Source organism: Amphibalanus amphitrite, unplaced genomic scaffold, assembly GCF_019059575.1.
Source record: "Amphibalanus amphitrite isolate SeventyFive unplaced genomic scaffold, NRLGWU_Aamphi_draft 000612F_arrow, whole genome shotgun sequence".
NCBI lineage: Eukaryota > Metazoa > Arthropoda > Thecostraca > Balanomorpha > Balanidae > Amphibalanus > Amphibalanus amphitrite.
Window position 1 is genome coordinate 359,625 of NW_024882106.1, and position 19,065 is coordinate 378,689.

Genomic DNA, 19,065 nt, shown 5'->3' on the forward strand with positions numbered 1-19,065 from the left:
CTACAGGCCGTATAAAACTTCGTCCGTTTGCAAACCGCCTGAAATATTAGGCCGTTTGGAAACGGCCTAGGGAGCTTGAAAACGGCCTAGTGAGTTTTACGGCTTGGCGGAGTATAACAACCTCTGACTGAAGATAACTTGATGGATCCAGATTGGTCAATGATCGGGTCTGCGGAAAGACTCGTCTACATCGAGCATTTTCTAACTGTGCAGGTGCTCGTCCCGGGCCTGTTCCTGACAATATTACTTTAGGCTCCCTCGCCGGCACAGGCTATTTTGCGTCCTTCGATGGCATAAGGGGGCAACCTACGACCCCCTCGCGTTTGTCTCCTGATCGAGCTAAAGCTCCGCGAAAAAAACGAGCGTGCTGCCCGTGACGAGAGGAAGCCGATCATACCCAAGTTTAAGGTCCGAGGTCATCGGTTGGCCTTCCAGGTCAGGTCAATGACCCAAAAGTCGGGAAAGTTGGAACTTGTTAGAACGTCGTGAAGTGTGGCTGCTATGGGGTTTTTCGTGGTGCTGATCACGAAATGATGACTTCATGCATTTAGGCCAGGTTGGGTCAGGTCAGGTCAACCAGTGGGGTAGCCTGGGCCAAGACGCCCCAGATAATTTATTTTGCTACAAAACTTTTGTCCTACATAACCTGGAAGGCTAAATTTGTGCTTAATGCGTTCTTTGGACATTTTACTTTAAATTGGACGCCATTTAATTGCGTCCCAGAAAAGCTATTTCTGGCACCTAAAAGCTGACTCGCCCCAAAATTGGTCCTCAGCACCTATTTGGTGGATACCAGCACCAATCATGGAAAATGACCTTAATTAGCTGTTGTAGCGGGTGCAACAGCGCTCCGTTGCTAGCGACGGCGCCGTAGCGTGTGCAACCCAGCGGCGGCGTCGCAAACTAGTAAATCCTTTTGATGCACGCAGATGTCAGTGATTGATTGACACATATGTCTTGTGATTGTTTTCTGCCTTATATGTTATCTCTTGTAACCGTAGCTGTTGTATTGTCACGCCTTAAGAGGGTAATCTAGGAGCGCAGGTGTGGAGTAATTTTTCTTTGTCCAACTGTCACTGTAATTTGTAATATTACCATTTAGACGCTGAAACTACCTATGCAAGGTAGCCTTGCTAGAAATATAGTGTGCCAATTTTTGTTCAATAAATCAGTACGATCCACGATCGGTAACTCGTTCATCCTAGTCAAGCTCAGAGCTACCGACACGGGCCCACATCGGGAGTCTCCTCCTCCCTTGGAGTTGTGTGGTGCCGACGGTGGCGGATGGTAGTCTCTGCCTTGACAATCCTTTCACTCCCTCTCACAACGAGAGGTGAACTACTAGCGGTATACACTGCTAGCGGTTCAAGTGGCCAACGGCTACTCTCAGCCGTGCCACATTGGTGACACCCGACTCTGGACTCACGTGCCAGACACTTACTCCTGGCCGTCTCACTGGCCCCGCTGTGGTACGGACCACTACTGGCCTTCTCACCTGCCAGACGGCCACTTCCGGACTTCCACCTTCTCTCGCCGCGGTGCGGACCCCCAAGGCACGCAGGATTCGCCGCGGCACGCAGGATTCGCCGCTGACTGGGGGTACGCCATCAACACGCCAGCGGATTGTGATGTCTTCCCGGACCTCTGTAACGCAGCGAGCGTAGTGGGCAGCGGCCAGGTCCGGGATGAGCAGTGCGTCGTCTCGGGCTCTCAGTGTACAGTGTTAACCCCCGGACCACGGTAGCGCAGCGAGCGCAGTGGGCAGACGAGTTGCCGGTCCGGGGGACGCGGCGCGGTACGGTGACGTGTACACCATGCCCGTGATGGAGGGCGACACCTCGCAGGAGGCTGCGTCGGCCGACACTCCTGCCACCACGGCTGCATCGGACGAGCGGGCGCGACCGCTTGCTTCATTCAGACTGCCGGCGTTTGCCCCGGACGAGGCGGACCTCTGGCTGCTCCAAGTTGAATGTGCGTTCGACGTGGCTGGCATTGCCGATCCCGTCACAAAGTTCAAGCTGCTGGTGGCAAATCTGCCTACCAACGTGGCGGCCCAAGTACGGGACGTTATCGTCAGTGCACCAGGAGACTTCGACGGGCTGTGCACTGCCCTCCGCCAGCGCCTCGCCCAGTCCCGTGCCAGCCGCCTCGAGGCCCTGCTCCGGCATCAACAGCTCGGCGACAGGTCGCCTTCCCAGCTTCTTCGCGATATGAGAGGACAACTTTCAACGGCTGGCGACTCGTCGGTGGACAGTGGCCTACTGAGGACCCTGTTCCTCCAGCGGCTGCCGCAGTCCGCCCGCGCCGCTCTCTCGCTCCTGCCGGAGGCCACTCCGCTGGCAGAGCTCGCAGAGGCGGCTGACCGCTTCCTGGAGGCGTCTCGGCCCACTGGCGCCGTCTCCGCCGTAGGTGCGAACTCCAGCCCGGCTCCTGCGGCCACGACTGGGGACGGAGATCTGGCTGCCGCCATCGCTTCCCTGTCCGCCGTCATCAGCCGGCTGGACATCTCCCATCGGCGGTTGGAGGGGGCAGTTGCTGGTCGCCGCTCGCGGCCAGGAACGCCTAGGCGTGGCTCCCGGTCGTCCTCGCCCTCCCGCGACGAGCGGGAGGATTACTGCTGGTACCACCGCACCTACGGAGCGCGGGCCCGAAAGTGCACTGGGCTGTGTGCGTGGACGCCGGCGGGAAACTCGGAGGCCTGAGCCGGCCTGCGCCTCCCGCATCAGGCCCGACACCGGACTTGGCGCCGCTCTTTTATGTGCACGATACTAAATTGAACTGCCGATTCTTGATAGACACTGGGGCCGAGGTCGGTCCAGCGGACCGGCGGATCAGCCGCACGCAGTGCAGTCTTCAGCTGACGGTGGAAACGTTCCACCAGACCGTTGCTCTGCGGATGGTAACTGGTGGCCCGTTACGGCGTGCCGTCCTGCGTCACTACTGACCGTGGTGCACAGTTTGTCCTCCTCCCTTGGAGTTGTGTGGTGCCGACGGTGGCGGATGGTAGTCTCTGCCTTGACAATCCTTTCACTCCCTCTCACAACGAGAGGTGAACTACTAGCGGTATACACTGCTAGCGGTTCAAGTGGCCAACGGCTACTCTCAGCCGTGCCACACTGTTTCTGGCACCTATTCATCGGTACGCCTTACTCTTTTTTCTGAATCTGGCACCTAAATGCTGAGCGTAGCACCAATCTAGTAGAAAAATGAGCTACTAGCTGGTAGAATCATGTTGTTCTGGTATAATGACCCCTGGAGTCTAGCCTAAAGGTTGCCAGTGCAGCTACACTCTAAGACAGCCCCGTAGTGATCTCAGAATTGTATATGACGTTTAAGTAAGCAAATAATATTGATTTGTTTGAAAAAAATGTCATTTAAATATTTAAAAGTATTTATTTGTAATGCTTAAAGGGAAACATTTTTTTGTGAGTAATTGTCTCGATTTTGACCATTAAAACGGGTATTGTATTTTTTGACGTCATCAAATAGCTCCAAAAAAGAAATGTTATGTTTTCATTCCGTTCAAGGCCGCTGAAGAAACGTTTCTTATAGGTATCTTGGAAGAAACGCGGGATCTTGCGTGGGACATTGTCTGTTGTTTGCCGCGCAGAGTTGTGCCGTGGTTGTGCCTTTTTCATCCGTTTCTTAATGTGTGCATGAAGCTTTGATTTTGTTTTTGGTTATTGTGTGACCGGTCAGTCAAACGCCCCTGTAGAAACCGGATGCTGCGTTTGATCGAGATGGAGTCAGACGATGATTGCAGGAAGCTAATAATATTGAAAAGAGGGCCGGTTGCGTGGCATGTCTGTTCAGAGTTGACATTTTGCTTTACTCCAGTTTATGACCTGAGAGCCTGCCTGGAAGTGACGGATCCAAACTTTTCACGTTAAAATGGCTGAGGGTGCAATAATCTCTACATAGCGGGCTGGTATAGGAGCGTCTTACTATGCTGCACCATAGCTGGCTAGTGATTCTCTTTTGGCTAGAAATGGCATTAAACATTATCTCCACTGGCGAAAATGGCACTTGACATCACCGAATGCAACGTTCATGTTTGTTAGGATACATAAAATCAGGAAGATTACGCGAATTAGGTAGGCAAACGTGGAATAAAATAGGTGCTGGATGTTTTGGTTTTGGTGCTGAATCAGCAAACAGCAAATACGGAGTTCAACTAGACGATCTGGCAACTTTAGGCTGTGTGGAAGCAATTAGGTGCCAGATTCAGATATTAGGGTCGAATAAGCATTTTGGGGCTGATCAGCAATTAGGTGCCAGAAACAGCTTTTTAGGGACCAGAAACAAATATTCCCCCTTTAAATTCCACCCCTCAAATTATTTCTTTTATGATCGGACTCCCAGCTAGGAAGTGATTTGTGAAGCGACTGCAAATGGGGCATTTTGCCCCAACCCCAGGGCAAAACGCCCCATGACCTGGAGCAAGAATCCCCATACTCTAGATTAAAGATTAAACATGGTAGTTGGCTAAATCTTATGTGAGAGGTCCGTCAGACCTCTGGAGGCACGGCACGAAAGTTACCACATTCCATCCTATCAGGTGTTCAGCTACGACGCTATTGTATAAACAGCTCTTTCACCTGCCTCATAAGGCCAAATAATAAATTATTGCAATGCAAATGTTAACAAATTACTGCCTTTGCCATCCTGCAGTTGCTGAGAAAAATACATATAAATGCATAGAAACTTACTGTTTGCCAGCTACCGAACATTAGGAAGTGGGTAGTCCGAACAACACATGAGGTAGGGGAAAGTGGGGTAAGACGGGCACCCTAACTTTAGAGCCATTTTTTGGCCGGTTAGAAACAACATAGAGACGTGAAACTGAGTGAAAACCTTTTCTACATAGACATTTTACTTCCATTTGCCAGAAGATGAAACTTTGAGCTGATTCAACCAATAGGTAAACTGTAGCTTTTTTTGCAAAACCTTGCAAAACCCGTCTTGCCCTGTCCCATGGGGTAAAACGGGGTATGGGTCACATGGGTAGGGTAAGGCGGCCAGCTACTTTCACCGACCAGCACAACTAGTAATAATTACCCGAGATTAGCCGCATTGATACTGTCGCTCGTTGGTCTCAAGTGCTTCGAAAAAGGCAGTATACGAGGTTCGTGCAGAATGCGTATGCTTGTATTTAGGCCCTAGTTCAGAAGCCTTGTAAATCCGTCTGTCATTTTCATCATTAGAGGAAAAACTGTGCCGAAGGAATATTGCTAATACGTCTGTGAGTATCGAAATCGAACACATTTTCACCAGAAATGCTTCTTTTTTCCTATAACAGCAACAGAAATATTTTCAACATTTTAACCCGCGCCCCACTGGGGTCTGCGTATAACACGCCCTACTGGGGGGGGGGGGGGGGCTATTCATAGCCCCCCCCCCTCCTAACTCCGAAACTACTGGGCCGATCGTCAAAATTCAAACGGCGTCTGATAGCCCCGGAAAAACTGTCGATCGAAACCAAATTTCATTGACCTCGAGATCACCGATGACGTCACAGGTCAGGTCAAAGTAAAAATTATTAGCATTTTGGCTTCTTCACGTTTTGGGCTCTGGCCGCCGTCTTACAAGTCAGATCAGGCTCATTTTTCGTTCACACACTCGTGAACAGATACTCTAGATACTCTGAGGGTACTGAACTTGTACTTTGGTTTTCAGGTCAAGGTCAGGTCATCACAGGTCACGAAAATATTATATCATCCGTCGGTCACGTGACACATGTTTTATGGTCCATTTAGGCCGAAAATTTCGAATTTGATGTCGTCTGTGTCATTCGAGGTCATTTTGAGTCAAATTTAGCTTAGGTCAGGTCACTTTCAGGTCAAAAAAGGTCCAATTTTGAAGTTAAAATTTTTCAACAAAAAAGGTATCTATTGGATGCAGTTTGAGCTCAGGAACACGATGGTGCTATTTATATTGGCGTACGATGTTAAATTCGTGCTGAAAAATTGATTTGAAAAATAAATAATTGTTAATTTTTTGCAATAATGCGTATAACTTGGCCATTTTTGAAGATATTTAGCTAAAACCTGCTAGAGTTAGTCAAAATAATGCGTTCTATCACATATATTCTGGTTTTTCGAAAGGTCAAGAAAAAAATTCTGAAAAAATGTAAAAATATAAATTTTGAATTTTATTATATAAAATTTTCAAAATTTTCAAAATTTCGAAAATCCGAGATAACAGTTTGATAGCGCAGGCTATTCTGAGTCCTCTCATTCAAAGAAATTGGATCCAGCTTAAAAACTGAGCTCTTGGAAGCGATTGCCGTGGTTCAATGTTTTGCGTCGAAATCGGCCGAACATGACGTCACTCTTACGTCATTTCCGGCCGACCTATGGTAGGTACGAAGTTCAAATTTTGAATCAAGGTGTCAAATTGATGCAGCCGAAGGTACTGAAAGTTTGGCGTCGATACGTCAAGCGGTTTGGAAGTTATTGCAGAAAAACGGGGGGGGGGGGCTATAAATAGCCCCCCCCCCAGTGGGTCGCGGGACCCATTGGATCCATACTTGCCCGTCTTACCTCAATGTTAGAAGTTCAGCACGATTTTTATCTGTGGACAATTTGATGCAGGCGGAGCAATTCCGCGGTAAATGAACACTGGTGGCATATGAGTGTTCAAGATGTTTACGAGTTTTTTTTTTTATTTTATTGTGCTGCGCACAAGAGTTTGCACAATACATTAGGATGTTTTCAATGAAATGAGTGTTTTTAACTCTCGCCCGGCCGCACATGCCATTTTCCCATCCTAGAACGCACATGGGGGGATGGTTGCCTCCCCCCGCGCCATTTCGTTCCTGTTGGAGATAGAGCTTAGCGGTAAGAACCAAAAAGATTCTTTGGGAAGAGACGAATCCAATGATACCCAGTTTTACCTTCTCAGGTCAGTCATTGACCTTCCAGGTCATGTCAAACTAAAAAATGTTGCTGTTTTGGGTCACCGTTGGATATCAAGTGCGCTGCTTATCATATACCGATGACGATGCTGTTTTCTGGTGCCAAGCCAGCTAGAACCTCTTTGTGACACTACCCGACCAGATTATTGCTGCTGAGGTCATTTCAGGTCAAGTTAGGTCAAGGTCAATTATATGTGTTTGTATGTCTGTGTGTGTCTGTGTGTATACTGGTGTGTGCACCGATTGTTTTTGTGTCCATATTATATGAAATCGTGATCTAATGAGCTTTTACGAAAAATGCAGTCAAAAAACTTCACAAAAAGTAAATTCAGCTTGCTTAAAACGCCATTATGTTAGATGACCTAGGTTGACCTTGACCCTGTCCTTGACACCTGTACATCGTCGAACAACATGTTCCATGATAGGTGGGAGGTAAGACTGGCAAAAAAGGCCGAAATCAAGGTGTCAAAAGCTCACAAGGCCCCTGGCAAAGGCAAGATGTTGAGAATTGGCCATTTGGGTCATGACATGACCTGAAAAACAAGGTCATATCTCCAAAACCAAAAATCACAGAAACTTGAAATTTTCAGTGGACATCAAGAAAAGATAGAGGAGCAGCTATACGAAAAATCAGCATTCTAGCTCTAAAAATGTTGAGTGCAGAGCAGAAAGACTACCTGGGGGGTGGCAACCACCCCCCCCACGTGCGGGCGAGGGTTAAAGGGACCCTCCCAACTTCAAAAAATTTAATGAATTGGCATGAAAGTGATGTCGCTCGGTTCAGAAAGAGCGACAACGAATATCTACCAAATTTCATCGAAAAATATTCACCGGTTTTCAAGATATTAGACTTTTACTTTTGTTTACTTTTTGGGATCTCCGCTGTTCCTAGCGACTTTATTTGAAAGTGCAGCATTTGTTGCGCGCAAAGCAGCATATACCACCGCGTGCTACCAAACGTTTAACCCGGCGGCCGCTGGGCCTCCGCGCCACCCGCCGGCCGCTGGGGGGGGAGGCATATAGTTGCCCCCCTTTACTTCTCCGACGATATCGTCGCAACGCGAAGAGATAGAGAAGCGAAACTTTGCACACATCTTTCTGAATACCTAGCCGAGGTTGTGTCCAAATTTGGTGTTGATCCCATTTGTAATGACGTCACAGTGACGTCATAAGTGAAATTATAGATTTGCGACTCTCATATTCCTCACGATACATCAGATATATGGGACCGAATATAAAGGACCGATTATTGGTCAGAAACTAGATGGAAGTGTAGTTAGATGTTTTAGGATGACAGCAGGTGCTGTCTAGTTCATTTACAGTTGAGTTTCATGCTCAGCGTCATCAGAAACGGTCCATATCGGAAAACGGCAAAACTTTATGACGTCACTGTGACGTCATCTTAGGTGCTACAACCACCAAACTTTCCTCAAACATTGCCTAGGTATTCATTTGAAGCTATGCCAAGTTTCACGTTCGTAGTTCATCAGGTTTCGGAGATATTTCACAAAACGTAAAGGGGGGCAACTTTATGCCCCTCCCCCCAGCGGCTCGTGGGTTAAGTAAAAGATTTAAAAATCGTTAGATCTCCGCTGACGTCACAAATTCTAAGGGGGCATACCAATGCATTAGCCCCTTAGAATCCGAAAACTGCAAGTTTTTCCATATCTCCGAATTAAAGCATTTTTCGATGTTGTGAGTGCCTAAACCGGTATTTTCAGGCCATGGCCACCAATTTGGCTATCTCAACTCAAAACTTATGTTAAGGTGGCATGGTCACTTTAAGAAATCGAAATAAAATATAGGTAATTGACTAAACACAAATTCACCAGGCTTCAATGGTGGTGTGGTGGGAAAGACAACTCTAGTCCTAATTTTTCTCGCTCGTAGAGCTATTTGTTTGGTCTGCAGAAGGGGTGCCCGTCTTACCTACCCTAACCGTCTTACCCCACTTTCCCCTAAAACGCCACATGGGGCTTTTTGCCCCGCGATCTACTGGGGCGTTTTACCGCATCACGTAGTTCGGTCAGAGAACAACGCCTTGCGCTCTTGCAAGACATATACCTTTACCTATTTAACACGAACCAACCAGGCATTATAAGCGTTAGACAATACAAGTTGTTCAAAATACATTCAAGTCGCTAGCCTGATATGGACTATAACAAAACGCTATGATGCATAAACAGACAACAAAACATAAAAATCACTCCAAAACACATGTTTGGCTATGTCTCCCTAAAGAGTTATCACAATTTCTTTCCAGTCTGTTCATATAATGATCATATAGTGCACGCTTTATAGAAGAGAGAATGTTTCCCCAGAACCTTGCCAGTTCCGAGAAACATCGGTGAGGCGTTTTACCTCGGCGGGGCGACTTGCCCCGGTCTACCCTATGGGTCCTGCCGGGTATTCGTAATACGTGTCAACCGCCTCTGAGTTCTGACAGCTTCGTAACACGTTACGAAGGCACCGAAATAACTTCGTAAATGTTCAAATGGTTGCTAAATTCGAATTCAGCTCCAAAAACTAGCCTAAAAACTTGTAAAACTCAAAAAAGGGAACCAAGGTCATTTTAGGTCAATGACCTGACCTGACCTGACCTTCTGGTGACCTTGTCAGTCACCCTTATGCATGGGACCAACATCATATCACATGACGGAACGCTTGAAACCACGAAAAGACTGCAAACGCGCAGCTAATGTGGGTCGACATACGCCGAATCGCGATTACGGCCAAACGTCTCGAGAAATAGGTCACAGGTCAAAGGTCATTCGGGTCATGGTCATGACATTTTCAGCTAGGCGTAAAAATGATTAACTCGAGGGTACTAAAAGTTTCGTCACGATTGGCCGCTTTTTACGCGAGATATTTGCGAAAGAGTGCATAGTGGGGGTGCATCAACCCCCGACCCCCGCCCGCGCCGGTAAGGGTTAAAATTGAGTATCATCGGCTTCATTTCGCCATGAACAGCACGCTCGTTTTTTCGCTACCAACTAGGATCGTGCAGGCCGAAGGGAGTTTTTGCCTGCTATGGCGGTCGTCGCGCCATCTGTGTAGCATCGAGTGCTGCCACCTTACCGTCTCCCTAAACTAGCAGTCGCGGAGGTCGGCGAAAGCTCGGCGCATATCAAGCGAGACCTTTAGCAAAATCATCGATTCAGCCCGCATTAATTGTAACAGGTCTCCAAGCTGCAATGAACACCAATCAAGGCTATCTGGAAGCGTATTTTCACAGTCTGCCAAGGAGTTGCTAGCTCCGTCTAAAAGCCCTAACAGCCGGCCAGAGCCGCGGTTTTCACGTGTCCTGCGGCACAGTCTACCTTTCAGTGCCCGATGAGCTCGGGCTCGCGAGGGCAAACCCTGACGCCATGCAACCTGCCACAGAGGAGCACACAGAGAATGAGGATGCTGAAAAGATATGTGACCCCGACGTGATTTGAACACGCAACCTTCTGATCTGGAGTCAGACGCGCTACCGTTGCGCCACGGAGTCGGTGGGAAAGCGTCGGACAAGTTTCGTGTGCTATCATCAGGTGGATAAGGGCACCAGGTGCATGTTCTCACGGACTCACGGTTCAATTAGGATGCGCTTATTCAGGACGAAATTCATACCTACTCGTCGCTGTCAAGAAGGTTACAGCTGAACATGAAGTGTTTACTTAAAAATTTGCACCTGTGCCCTTTTTTACACCCCTGAGGTCATCTCAAGTCACGAAAGGTCACCAACAGTTTTTCGACAACACTGCTTTTGATACAGACATGCCTTGCCTTATACGAAAATGCCTTAGATGTGTTTAGCTTGCCTTAGACGAAAATGGTTTCCTGATGCGCTGGACTCTGGAGCTTTATTCGCTCCCGTGTTAAGCACGAATTTGTCGAAAATTGGCGAAGGAATCGTAATTTGACTTTTGGTGATCCCTGGTGAACAGACCTTTGACCTGACCTAAAATTTACCTGAGTATTTTCATTATCATTTTTGACACTCCTTCGAGCGTCGTCTATCACGTGTCGCTACGTGACCCAGGAGCCGAGTTGAAAGGGGAGGGTGTTCAAACACCCCCAGCAGGGCATGCAAGTCCAGGAGGCCCATGAGCAGGGCGAGGGTTGAACAGATTGTTAGTAGGTATATTTATATTGGTCTTGATTGATAGCAATATATGCTACAAGCAGGTCATAATACCTATTGACATAAAAATGACGTTGTTTCTATATTCTTGTCCACGCACAGTAGGGACTAACTTAACTGCTCCTTAGCCTTCCAGGCGGTGGGGGGGGGGGGCATTTTTTGCCCCCCCCCCTTTAGTTTTTTTTCGATATATCTCGAGAACTGCTGCGCCGATCGTCACCAAACTTTCAGTACCCTCCCGCGAATAGCTATTGCACATTGTGACCAAAAATTTTTTTTTCCAAAGGCTATCATAGGTTGGCCGCTAATGACGTCAGAGTGACGTCATTTTTGCCATTTTCGACCCAAAAAAAGGTTTCGCGGGGAAGAGCTGTCAGGCCTACAGCTTTAGAGATACAGAAAAATGTTTTAGACATAAAAGGTGTGGAATTAAAAGGGCTACAAAACTGCTATTTCGGTTTTTCGAATTTTTTTTTATTTCGACCCCCAAAAATCAAAAAATAGATTTTTTAAATATAATAACCGAAAAATCCAAAAAGTTTATTGAACTTCGAAAAAAACGGAATATATGTGATAGCTACTACCGCCTTCTATCTACATACCAAATTTGAGATCGATACCTCTTTTTTGGCCAAGTTATAGCGAAAAAAGCTGTTCAAAATTAATGACGTCAAATTTTCAAACTCATTTTTTAACAATTCTAGACCTCGTAGCGCAAAACAAAGACCACCATTAGACTCCCCGTGACGAGCTGCATCGAATCGGTACCCATTTTATGCAAAAATATCAACTTTGAAATTTGACCTTTTTTGACCTGACCTTGACCTGACCTCCACCAGAAAGTGACCTAAACCGTACCTGATGGTCTTATAACCAACACCATTGAGTTGGAAATGAAAAACTGGCCATAAAACATGCATCGCATAACCTTAGTAAAATTGGGCTCATGTGGTGACCCTTCGTGACCTTTGGTGACCTGACCTGTGACCTGACCTGGTATGACCAGTGACCTCTAATAGCAACATATGTACTAGATAACTGACGCCTTATCGCTGATTTTCGACAAAATGCGTTTTACTCGGTGTTATAGCGCTTTTCCTAGAAGCCCCGTGAACGGTGAAACATGTTATCTTTGACCTGACCTGTGACGTCATCGGTGACCCCGAGGTCAATGAAATTTGGTTTCCAATAACAAATTTGACAGGGCTATCGAACGCCGTTTGAATTTTCCGGATCCGTCCAGTAGTTTCGGAGATACGGGGGGGGAATGCCCCCCACCGCGCGGAAGGTGGCCCAACTGGCCCACCGCCTGCCGGGTTAGTCTTTGCTAACGAGAGGGATCCTGCTTCTTTTGCAGTAGAGCAGGAGCAGGTGTTTGCATATTTCTGGGGTTAAACGAGCATAGCCTTTACTTTGAAAAATACAGGCCCATCGCCGATTTCGCAATCGATCGAGTGCTTTTACCTTAGTGCCGCTACTCAGGAAGGTGCCACCTCCACATGCCTCCACTGGCAGGTCCAAAAGTGAGGGGCATTTGGGGCAATTGCCCCACGTAGCACCCGAAATCGACTAAAATTTACGTTTCTTCGAGGATGAAACGAAAATAAACAACTTTTAAAAGGAAAATTTCGTTTTAAATTATTTTGTAGTGCATAAGCAATAAAAAATCCGATGACTTCTTTAAATTGGATATACTTTTTTTTGGGGGGGGGGGGGGGTAGGTGTACCCAGCGTCCAAGACCGCCTTTCTGGATCCACCAGTAGCCACCTCTCTTCAGTGAATGCCACTTCTCAGTTAGTTTTTTTTAGTTCGACGCGTCTGATCCGCGACCAGAGGGTACTACACACCGGAGCTTCGAGCGGACAACTGTGGGGACCCATGTTACACGTGTATATCCCGCCCTGTCCTATAGCCAGTTGGTAAAGCGTTGGACTCCCGGTAGTGAGAGCCCGGGTTCGAGTCGCTCCGGCGCTCAATATTTGAGACTCCTGACGGGGATGGTCTGTGGTTGGTGGAAGTAGCCGCAGCCAGTTGAAGTCAGTTGAGTGGGGCAGGCCGTGTCCGGCTTTGAAGGGCTCGTTAAACTTTGGCATCTAGATTCCCCCCATTACCCGGAATTACGCGATTGGACGGTATGTATCGGGGTCCACGAAACAAGGTGAGGTCTGCTAAGCTTGGGCTCCTGCTCTTTCAATCCATCCATCCAAACGTTCGTTCTTAATTTGTAAATAATAAAGATGCCGCAAAATGTGCCGCTCATGAGGCGCAGTAGCACGATATCACAATTGTTCTTGTTTCCGATATTCACTGCTGTTATGGCCATTGAGTAACTTAAGCGACCTATTGAAATGAATCCCCTGTGGCCAATTGAGCAGCCCACCATGGCTCGTTGCCCTGTGTGCACGCATTCCGTCCAATGCAGGTCCGGCCCTGGTGACCCATTCATCACTGGAGGTCGTACGACGGTGCTCCGTCGCGTCCGACGGCCCGCCGCGCCGACGATCGTCGGGTCCGACGGCCCGCCGCGCCGACGATCGTCGGGTTCGACGCGTTGGTGGCAGCACGTGCTCGGCCGTCGCCGCCGTCGACGTCGTCGGCATTCGGCGGCGGCGCGGCGCCGGCGGCGGAGGTGTCTCGGTGACCGCGCGAACCCGTCCGGCCTGCCGTGGGTCAGGTAGGTGACCGCGCGGACCCCGCCCGGACCCCGTCCGGACCCTGCCCGGACCCGTCCCCGCGGGTCAGTGAAGTGGGGCGCGCGGGGGTGCGGCAGTACCTGGTGTGCATGGTGAGAGGGTATCTGTCAGATGATGATTTAGCTTTTCTTCATACAACACTGAACGATGTTTTAGCTATATTAGCTTAACAGTTATGAGTTGCTTTGTCCTAGAATGTTAAAATCCTCCAAACATTGACCTTTAAAGTACTCAAGGTGACTGCTGGCCTTTGACTTACCTCGAAAAATGACCAATCATTGTTCATGATTTTGACACCCTTTCGAACGTCACTTTTCACGTGTCACTAGTTAGAGGGTGGCGTAAAAACGCATTCGCAGTTCGCCCCGATGTTTCGTGATTGCCCCCCCTGGACGCGCCCTGGACGTCCCTTTGTCGTCCATCCATGCATGAGACGCGTAAGGGTGTTTCTCATGTATGGCCTATCGCAGCAATTGTATTCGGAAACAAACAACAAGGACTATATTGTAGTAACTACACCTTTGTCTTTCGTCAAAATAATTGAATGCTAGGCCATGGATGAAAGGTTCTCCTTCATCCATGGCTAGGCTGTGAATGACATGCTGCAAAAGCTAACATTGTTTGCTTTGTGCTTCCAAATTTGAGCACAAATTTCGATCAAGCTGTTAATTGGCCCTTTGTTGTCTGTGTCAGCGGATGTTTCCTGAAAATGGGTCCGTGATAGTTGTGAATGAAAATCATTCAGCTTTTATTAAATTTGCATATGCAAATTACATTACAAAACTCTTGAATATTTTGTTCGTTAATTTGCTTATGCATGGCTGTGAACATTGTGAAAACATGACTGTGGAATGCGAAAGATAATTTTGAGCGTGAAAGAGAGGGAGAGAGGGAGAGAGGGAGAGAGAGAGAGAACTTTCGGAAATAAATTGTTTTTGACACTGTATTGTTGAACATGTTTTTTTCTGCTTGAGGCAATTTTTTATCAAAGAAAAAAGTGTATGCTGTCATGCAGTTATCAGAATGTGATGTCAGTAAGGGCTACCTCAATTATAGTCAGCGAAAGGTATTCCAATTTGGTTGTCGCAAGAGGAGCATACAGCAGACTGGTTTTTGATTCACCTTTTTTGGATCGATTCAATCATTGATTCATTTGATTTTCGTTTGATTCAATCACCGTTTGATTCCTTCAAAAAATTTGGTGAATGGATTCCTTTTGATTCAGAGAATCAAAAAACAATAAAAGGAATCATTCACGTTTGATTCAGCCAAGTTTTTTTTTGAATGATTCTTTTTTGATTCAATTAAAAAATAAAATATACAAAATATCAGGGATAGTATTGTATTTGTTGTGTTCTTTTTGTTGTCATGTAATGGCAGTAGTGTTAATATTTGTTGATAATGAACTATGTTCGTTCACTTCAATTTTTTTTTTTAAAGTTCATGAATCATTAATTTTTTTATTCAATCAACCCTGATTCCCAATGCGTTTGATTCAATCATGGCTTGTGAATCAAACAATCCTGACGGTGAATCAAACCTTTTTGATTCACCAAATTTTGTTTAATTCAATCCAATCGATTCAATCACAGATGAATCAAACACCAGTCTGGCATACAGTATACCATATCTTTAGAATAGAACTGGCAAGGTTCCCCGTTGCACGAGATGGACAGAAAGCTCTAAGAGCTCAAGCCTCTGAAATCTTCTTACCTTCTCCGTAATCTTTCGTCATTTCGTACCTGTGTCATGGAAGGCCGCCACTGTGACTGCGCTTCACAAGAAGGGTGACATTAGCGACCCAAACAATTACAGACCCATATCAGTGTTGCCTGTTGTCGCCAAGCTGTGTGAAAGAGTTGTTTGCTCCCAGCTAGTGACGTATTTAAGCGAGCACCACATCCTGTGTCCCCAGCAGTACGGTTTCCGGCCGGGTTTGTCCACGGAGGCGGCCCTGCTCGATGCTGTTACGTACGCGGTGACGAACATCGATAGTGGCCGCGTGACGTCACTTGTCACCGCTGATACGTCGAAGGCCTTTGACAGCGTTGAGCATGGCCGTCTCCTGGACAAACTCGGTTGGTACGGGATTGACTCCGGATGGTTCTCGGCCTGGCTGAGAGGACGCACACAATGTGTGAGAGGTGGATCAATTGCTATGAACGTGTCCCATGGAGTGATCCAGGGTTCGATTTTGGGGCCGATTTTGTTTTTGATTTTCACCAATGATTTACCTCAGCACATTCCACATGGTAAATTAGTCATGTACGCTGACGACACCCAGTTCCTTGACACTGACTATTATACAAACTTGCAAAACTTGAAGGACCGCATCGAAACTTCTCTCTCAGTTGGACTGAGATGGTTCACCCAAAATCGTCTGAAAATTAACCCAGCTAAAACTGAACTGATAATAATCAAATCTAGACGTCAAAATCTTGATTCAACATTCTCGATTCATTTTGGAAACGATGAGCTTAAACCAAACCACAGTGTCAGGGTTCTGGGGGTCGTCATCGATTCTCACCTGATTTGGGATGAACACATCACGGGTGTTGTTCGTAAGTGCTTTTGCGTGCTGGTGTGCCTGGCCAGGATCCGACATAAGCTACCGAGATGCACAAGACAGCTGATGATCGAAGCTCTAGTATTTCCCCACATACGTTACTGTTTAAGTGTGTGGGGAAGCTGTACGGTCACACAGAAGCGTCGCATCCAGAAATCTATTAACTTTGGTGCGCGTATTGTTAGCGGTCTTAGACGGCGCGATCACGTGACTGCGGCGCTACGGGAACTGGGGTGGCCCACCGTAGACGAGTTGATCGCCGAGCGTGACCTCGCAAACGTCACTCGCATCATCGACTCATCTATCACTCCTGAACTTCTGCGCCAACAGTTCGCACTGCGAGCCGATGTGTCATCCCGCAGCACCCGTGCCGTGTCCGACGGCCGGCTGCAGCTGCCCCGGGTCCGCACCGAGTTTGCCCGCCGAAGTTTTCTTTATCGTGCGGCGAGTGCGTGGAATAGCCACAGGTAGTCAGCTGTCACTTGTCATATAGGTATAGGCACGGTTGTCACATGTGTTTTATATTCACTGTTTTATGCCAGTGTGTCATTTTTCATGTAGCACCTGTCTTGCCTAAGCGTTTTTACAATGTCTGTTTATTTGTCATTGACGTAGACACCATAAAAACCATGTCAATGGAGGGTCTTAATAAACTATCTATCTATCTATCTATCTAACAACTTTCCTTGGGAACCGTAATTTTATTGCTTCCGCTGGTTCAAATGGTCTACGAATTGAAGTGGAGCTTGGGCATTTCCGTTTCCATTTCTAGCACAAATGCTCGCAAGAAATGGGGTAACTGTGTCCCGTACAAATTCTATATTTTAGTTGGAAAATGTTGCTTTTTATCAATATATTTTTGAACCGTTTTGTTTGAAGGATGCGTGCAGTTTTCAATTTGCTTCTCATCAAATAACCCTATTATGGAGCCTTGCAATATTTCCCCATAAGGTCAATACGGTAAACGCTAGGCAGTCCAAGCGTAAAAAGTAGATAATCAATTGCATACGCTGACCTCGAGAACTACGAAAAAGATAAGAAGAAGGTTAAACATTACCATCACCTGGAACACCCATCCCAAATACCTACATGTACGGTACTACATACATTTAGCTAAACACGGCAGCGCACTGCGCTTGCTGTATGATTGTATGTGCCTCTTCGCTGTGCCTACGCCAAACGCCTTGCCACCGCAGAGAAAAGGAAATGGCCCATCCGGACAAAGCTGTGTCTCTATTTCGTGGATCGATGAGAGGTCTATTTACACTCTAGACAGTGAAATGTATGCCAAAGTGCAGTCTGATTTGTTGTTTTGGAATGGCTAGAGCCCGGCGGCCGGCCAGGCAGGACTTGTGAAACACCATGGATCCACCTTCCGAACATCTTTGTATTTTTGTAGGTGGTCCTGCTCGGCCCAACACAGAGAACTTACTGCTGGAATACCCAACCAGATTCGTTTGTTCGGCTTTTTTCTATTTGCCTTTTTCTTCGGGATAATACTCTGCTTCCAGCTACCCGTTTGATGTTTCGCCGAGTAAATGCAATGTGTAGTTAGATCTGTCAAGTTACTTGCCTAAATTGCACAATACGCATCTGGACCTGCCTACATGCCTGCTGTCCCTACTGACTTGCAAGTAGTGTTTTAAATTGAAAAAAAATAGCAGATTATTTTTTTCTCACGCTTTTTGTAGAAAAGTTGTACTGGTAAAAATGAAATGTATTTGCATCGTATCATATCTTAGCCGAAAATCGACGATACGCAATGGAAATCAAAAGTCGATAACTGCATTTTGCTCTGATTTTTTAACTGCGATTCGTCGTAATCCCATTGGGTCTGATCTAACACACCCTCCACCGGTACACCGGCCTCATGAAGTCTGGTCAAACACTGCACAGTGCACCGTTGTACCCCTGTCCATGGTCAAACACCTCCCTCCGCCGCACCGCCATACCCCGTCCATGAGGTCTGGTCAAACCCTCTCTCCACTGCCCTATACCGCCATACCCCGTCCACGAGGTCTGGTCAAACACCTCTCCCCGCCGCACCGCCATATACCCCGTCCATGAGGTCCGGTCAAACCCTCTCTCCACCGCACCGCCATACCCCGTCCATGAGGTCCGGTCGGACCCAGCCCATTGGGGTCACGTCAGGACAGCCACCGCCGCCGGTTAAATCGATGACGTGTCGATGGGTAGCCGGTGATGGCGAGAGGAGCCTTTCCAATCTGCTGGCTTCCTCCTCCCTTCTTCCCCAGCCGGCCGGTCCCCCTCTCCTCCCCCTTCCTCCCGCCGACCAGCCCGGTGCGCCCGACCTTCCCGATCGACCGCCCCCTCCCTCTCTGCCAGAGTGACTCCCAGGTCCAGATCCGGGTTGGACCGGGCCGGATCGGGCCGGATCGACTAAAAACACAGCCCGCACTCCGGCCTGTGAGCAGTTTTGAGAGGCCCGGCCGTCGGCTTCGATCGGGGAGCCACGGTAAACAATACCTAGAAAAAAGTCGGACAAAGCGCCCTGGCGAGCTGACTTCTTTTGTTGATGTTGGCTTCAAGTCGCTTTGAAGAGCTGAGGAGTTCCTCGCAACAAATTTCTCTCTAGATATCTTAGTTGAAGCACGCTAAAAGCGCGCCCGGTAGGCGTTTATACGGCTTCGGGATGCCGGTTTTAGCGACGAGCTCCTTGGACGATCTCTGTTGCCATTCTGGGGTGTAAGGTCTTCTTTTAGGTCAATGTTAAATCGCCTCCCCTGGCTGGGGGAACTTATA

The 19,065-nt window shown here is 47.6% G+C and overlaps 1 protein-coding gene and 1 non-coding gene across 2 annotated transcripts in view; one reads left to right on the top strand and one right to left on the bottom strand.

The window, feature by feature from the left end:
- Positions 1-1,814: 1,814 nt before the first annotated feature.
- Positions 1,815-19,065, top strand: part of LOC122363267 — a gene marked incomplete at its 3' end in the record, with an annotated part of 58,873 nt that continues 41,622 nt past the window's right edge. Inside the window, exons 1-2 of the mRNA XM_043332319.1 lie at positions 1,815-2,057; positions 2,295-2,405. Coding sequence (XP_043188254.1) covers positions 1,815-2,057; positions 2,295-2,405 — 354 coding nt within the window. The remainder of the gene's footprint in view (positions 2,058-2,294; positions 2,406-19,065) is intronic.
- On the bottom strand, positions 10,338-10,409 carry Trnaw-cca. Its single transcript has one exon. It is a non-coding gene; the product is annotated as a tRNA-Trp (tRNA).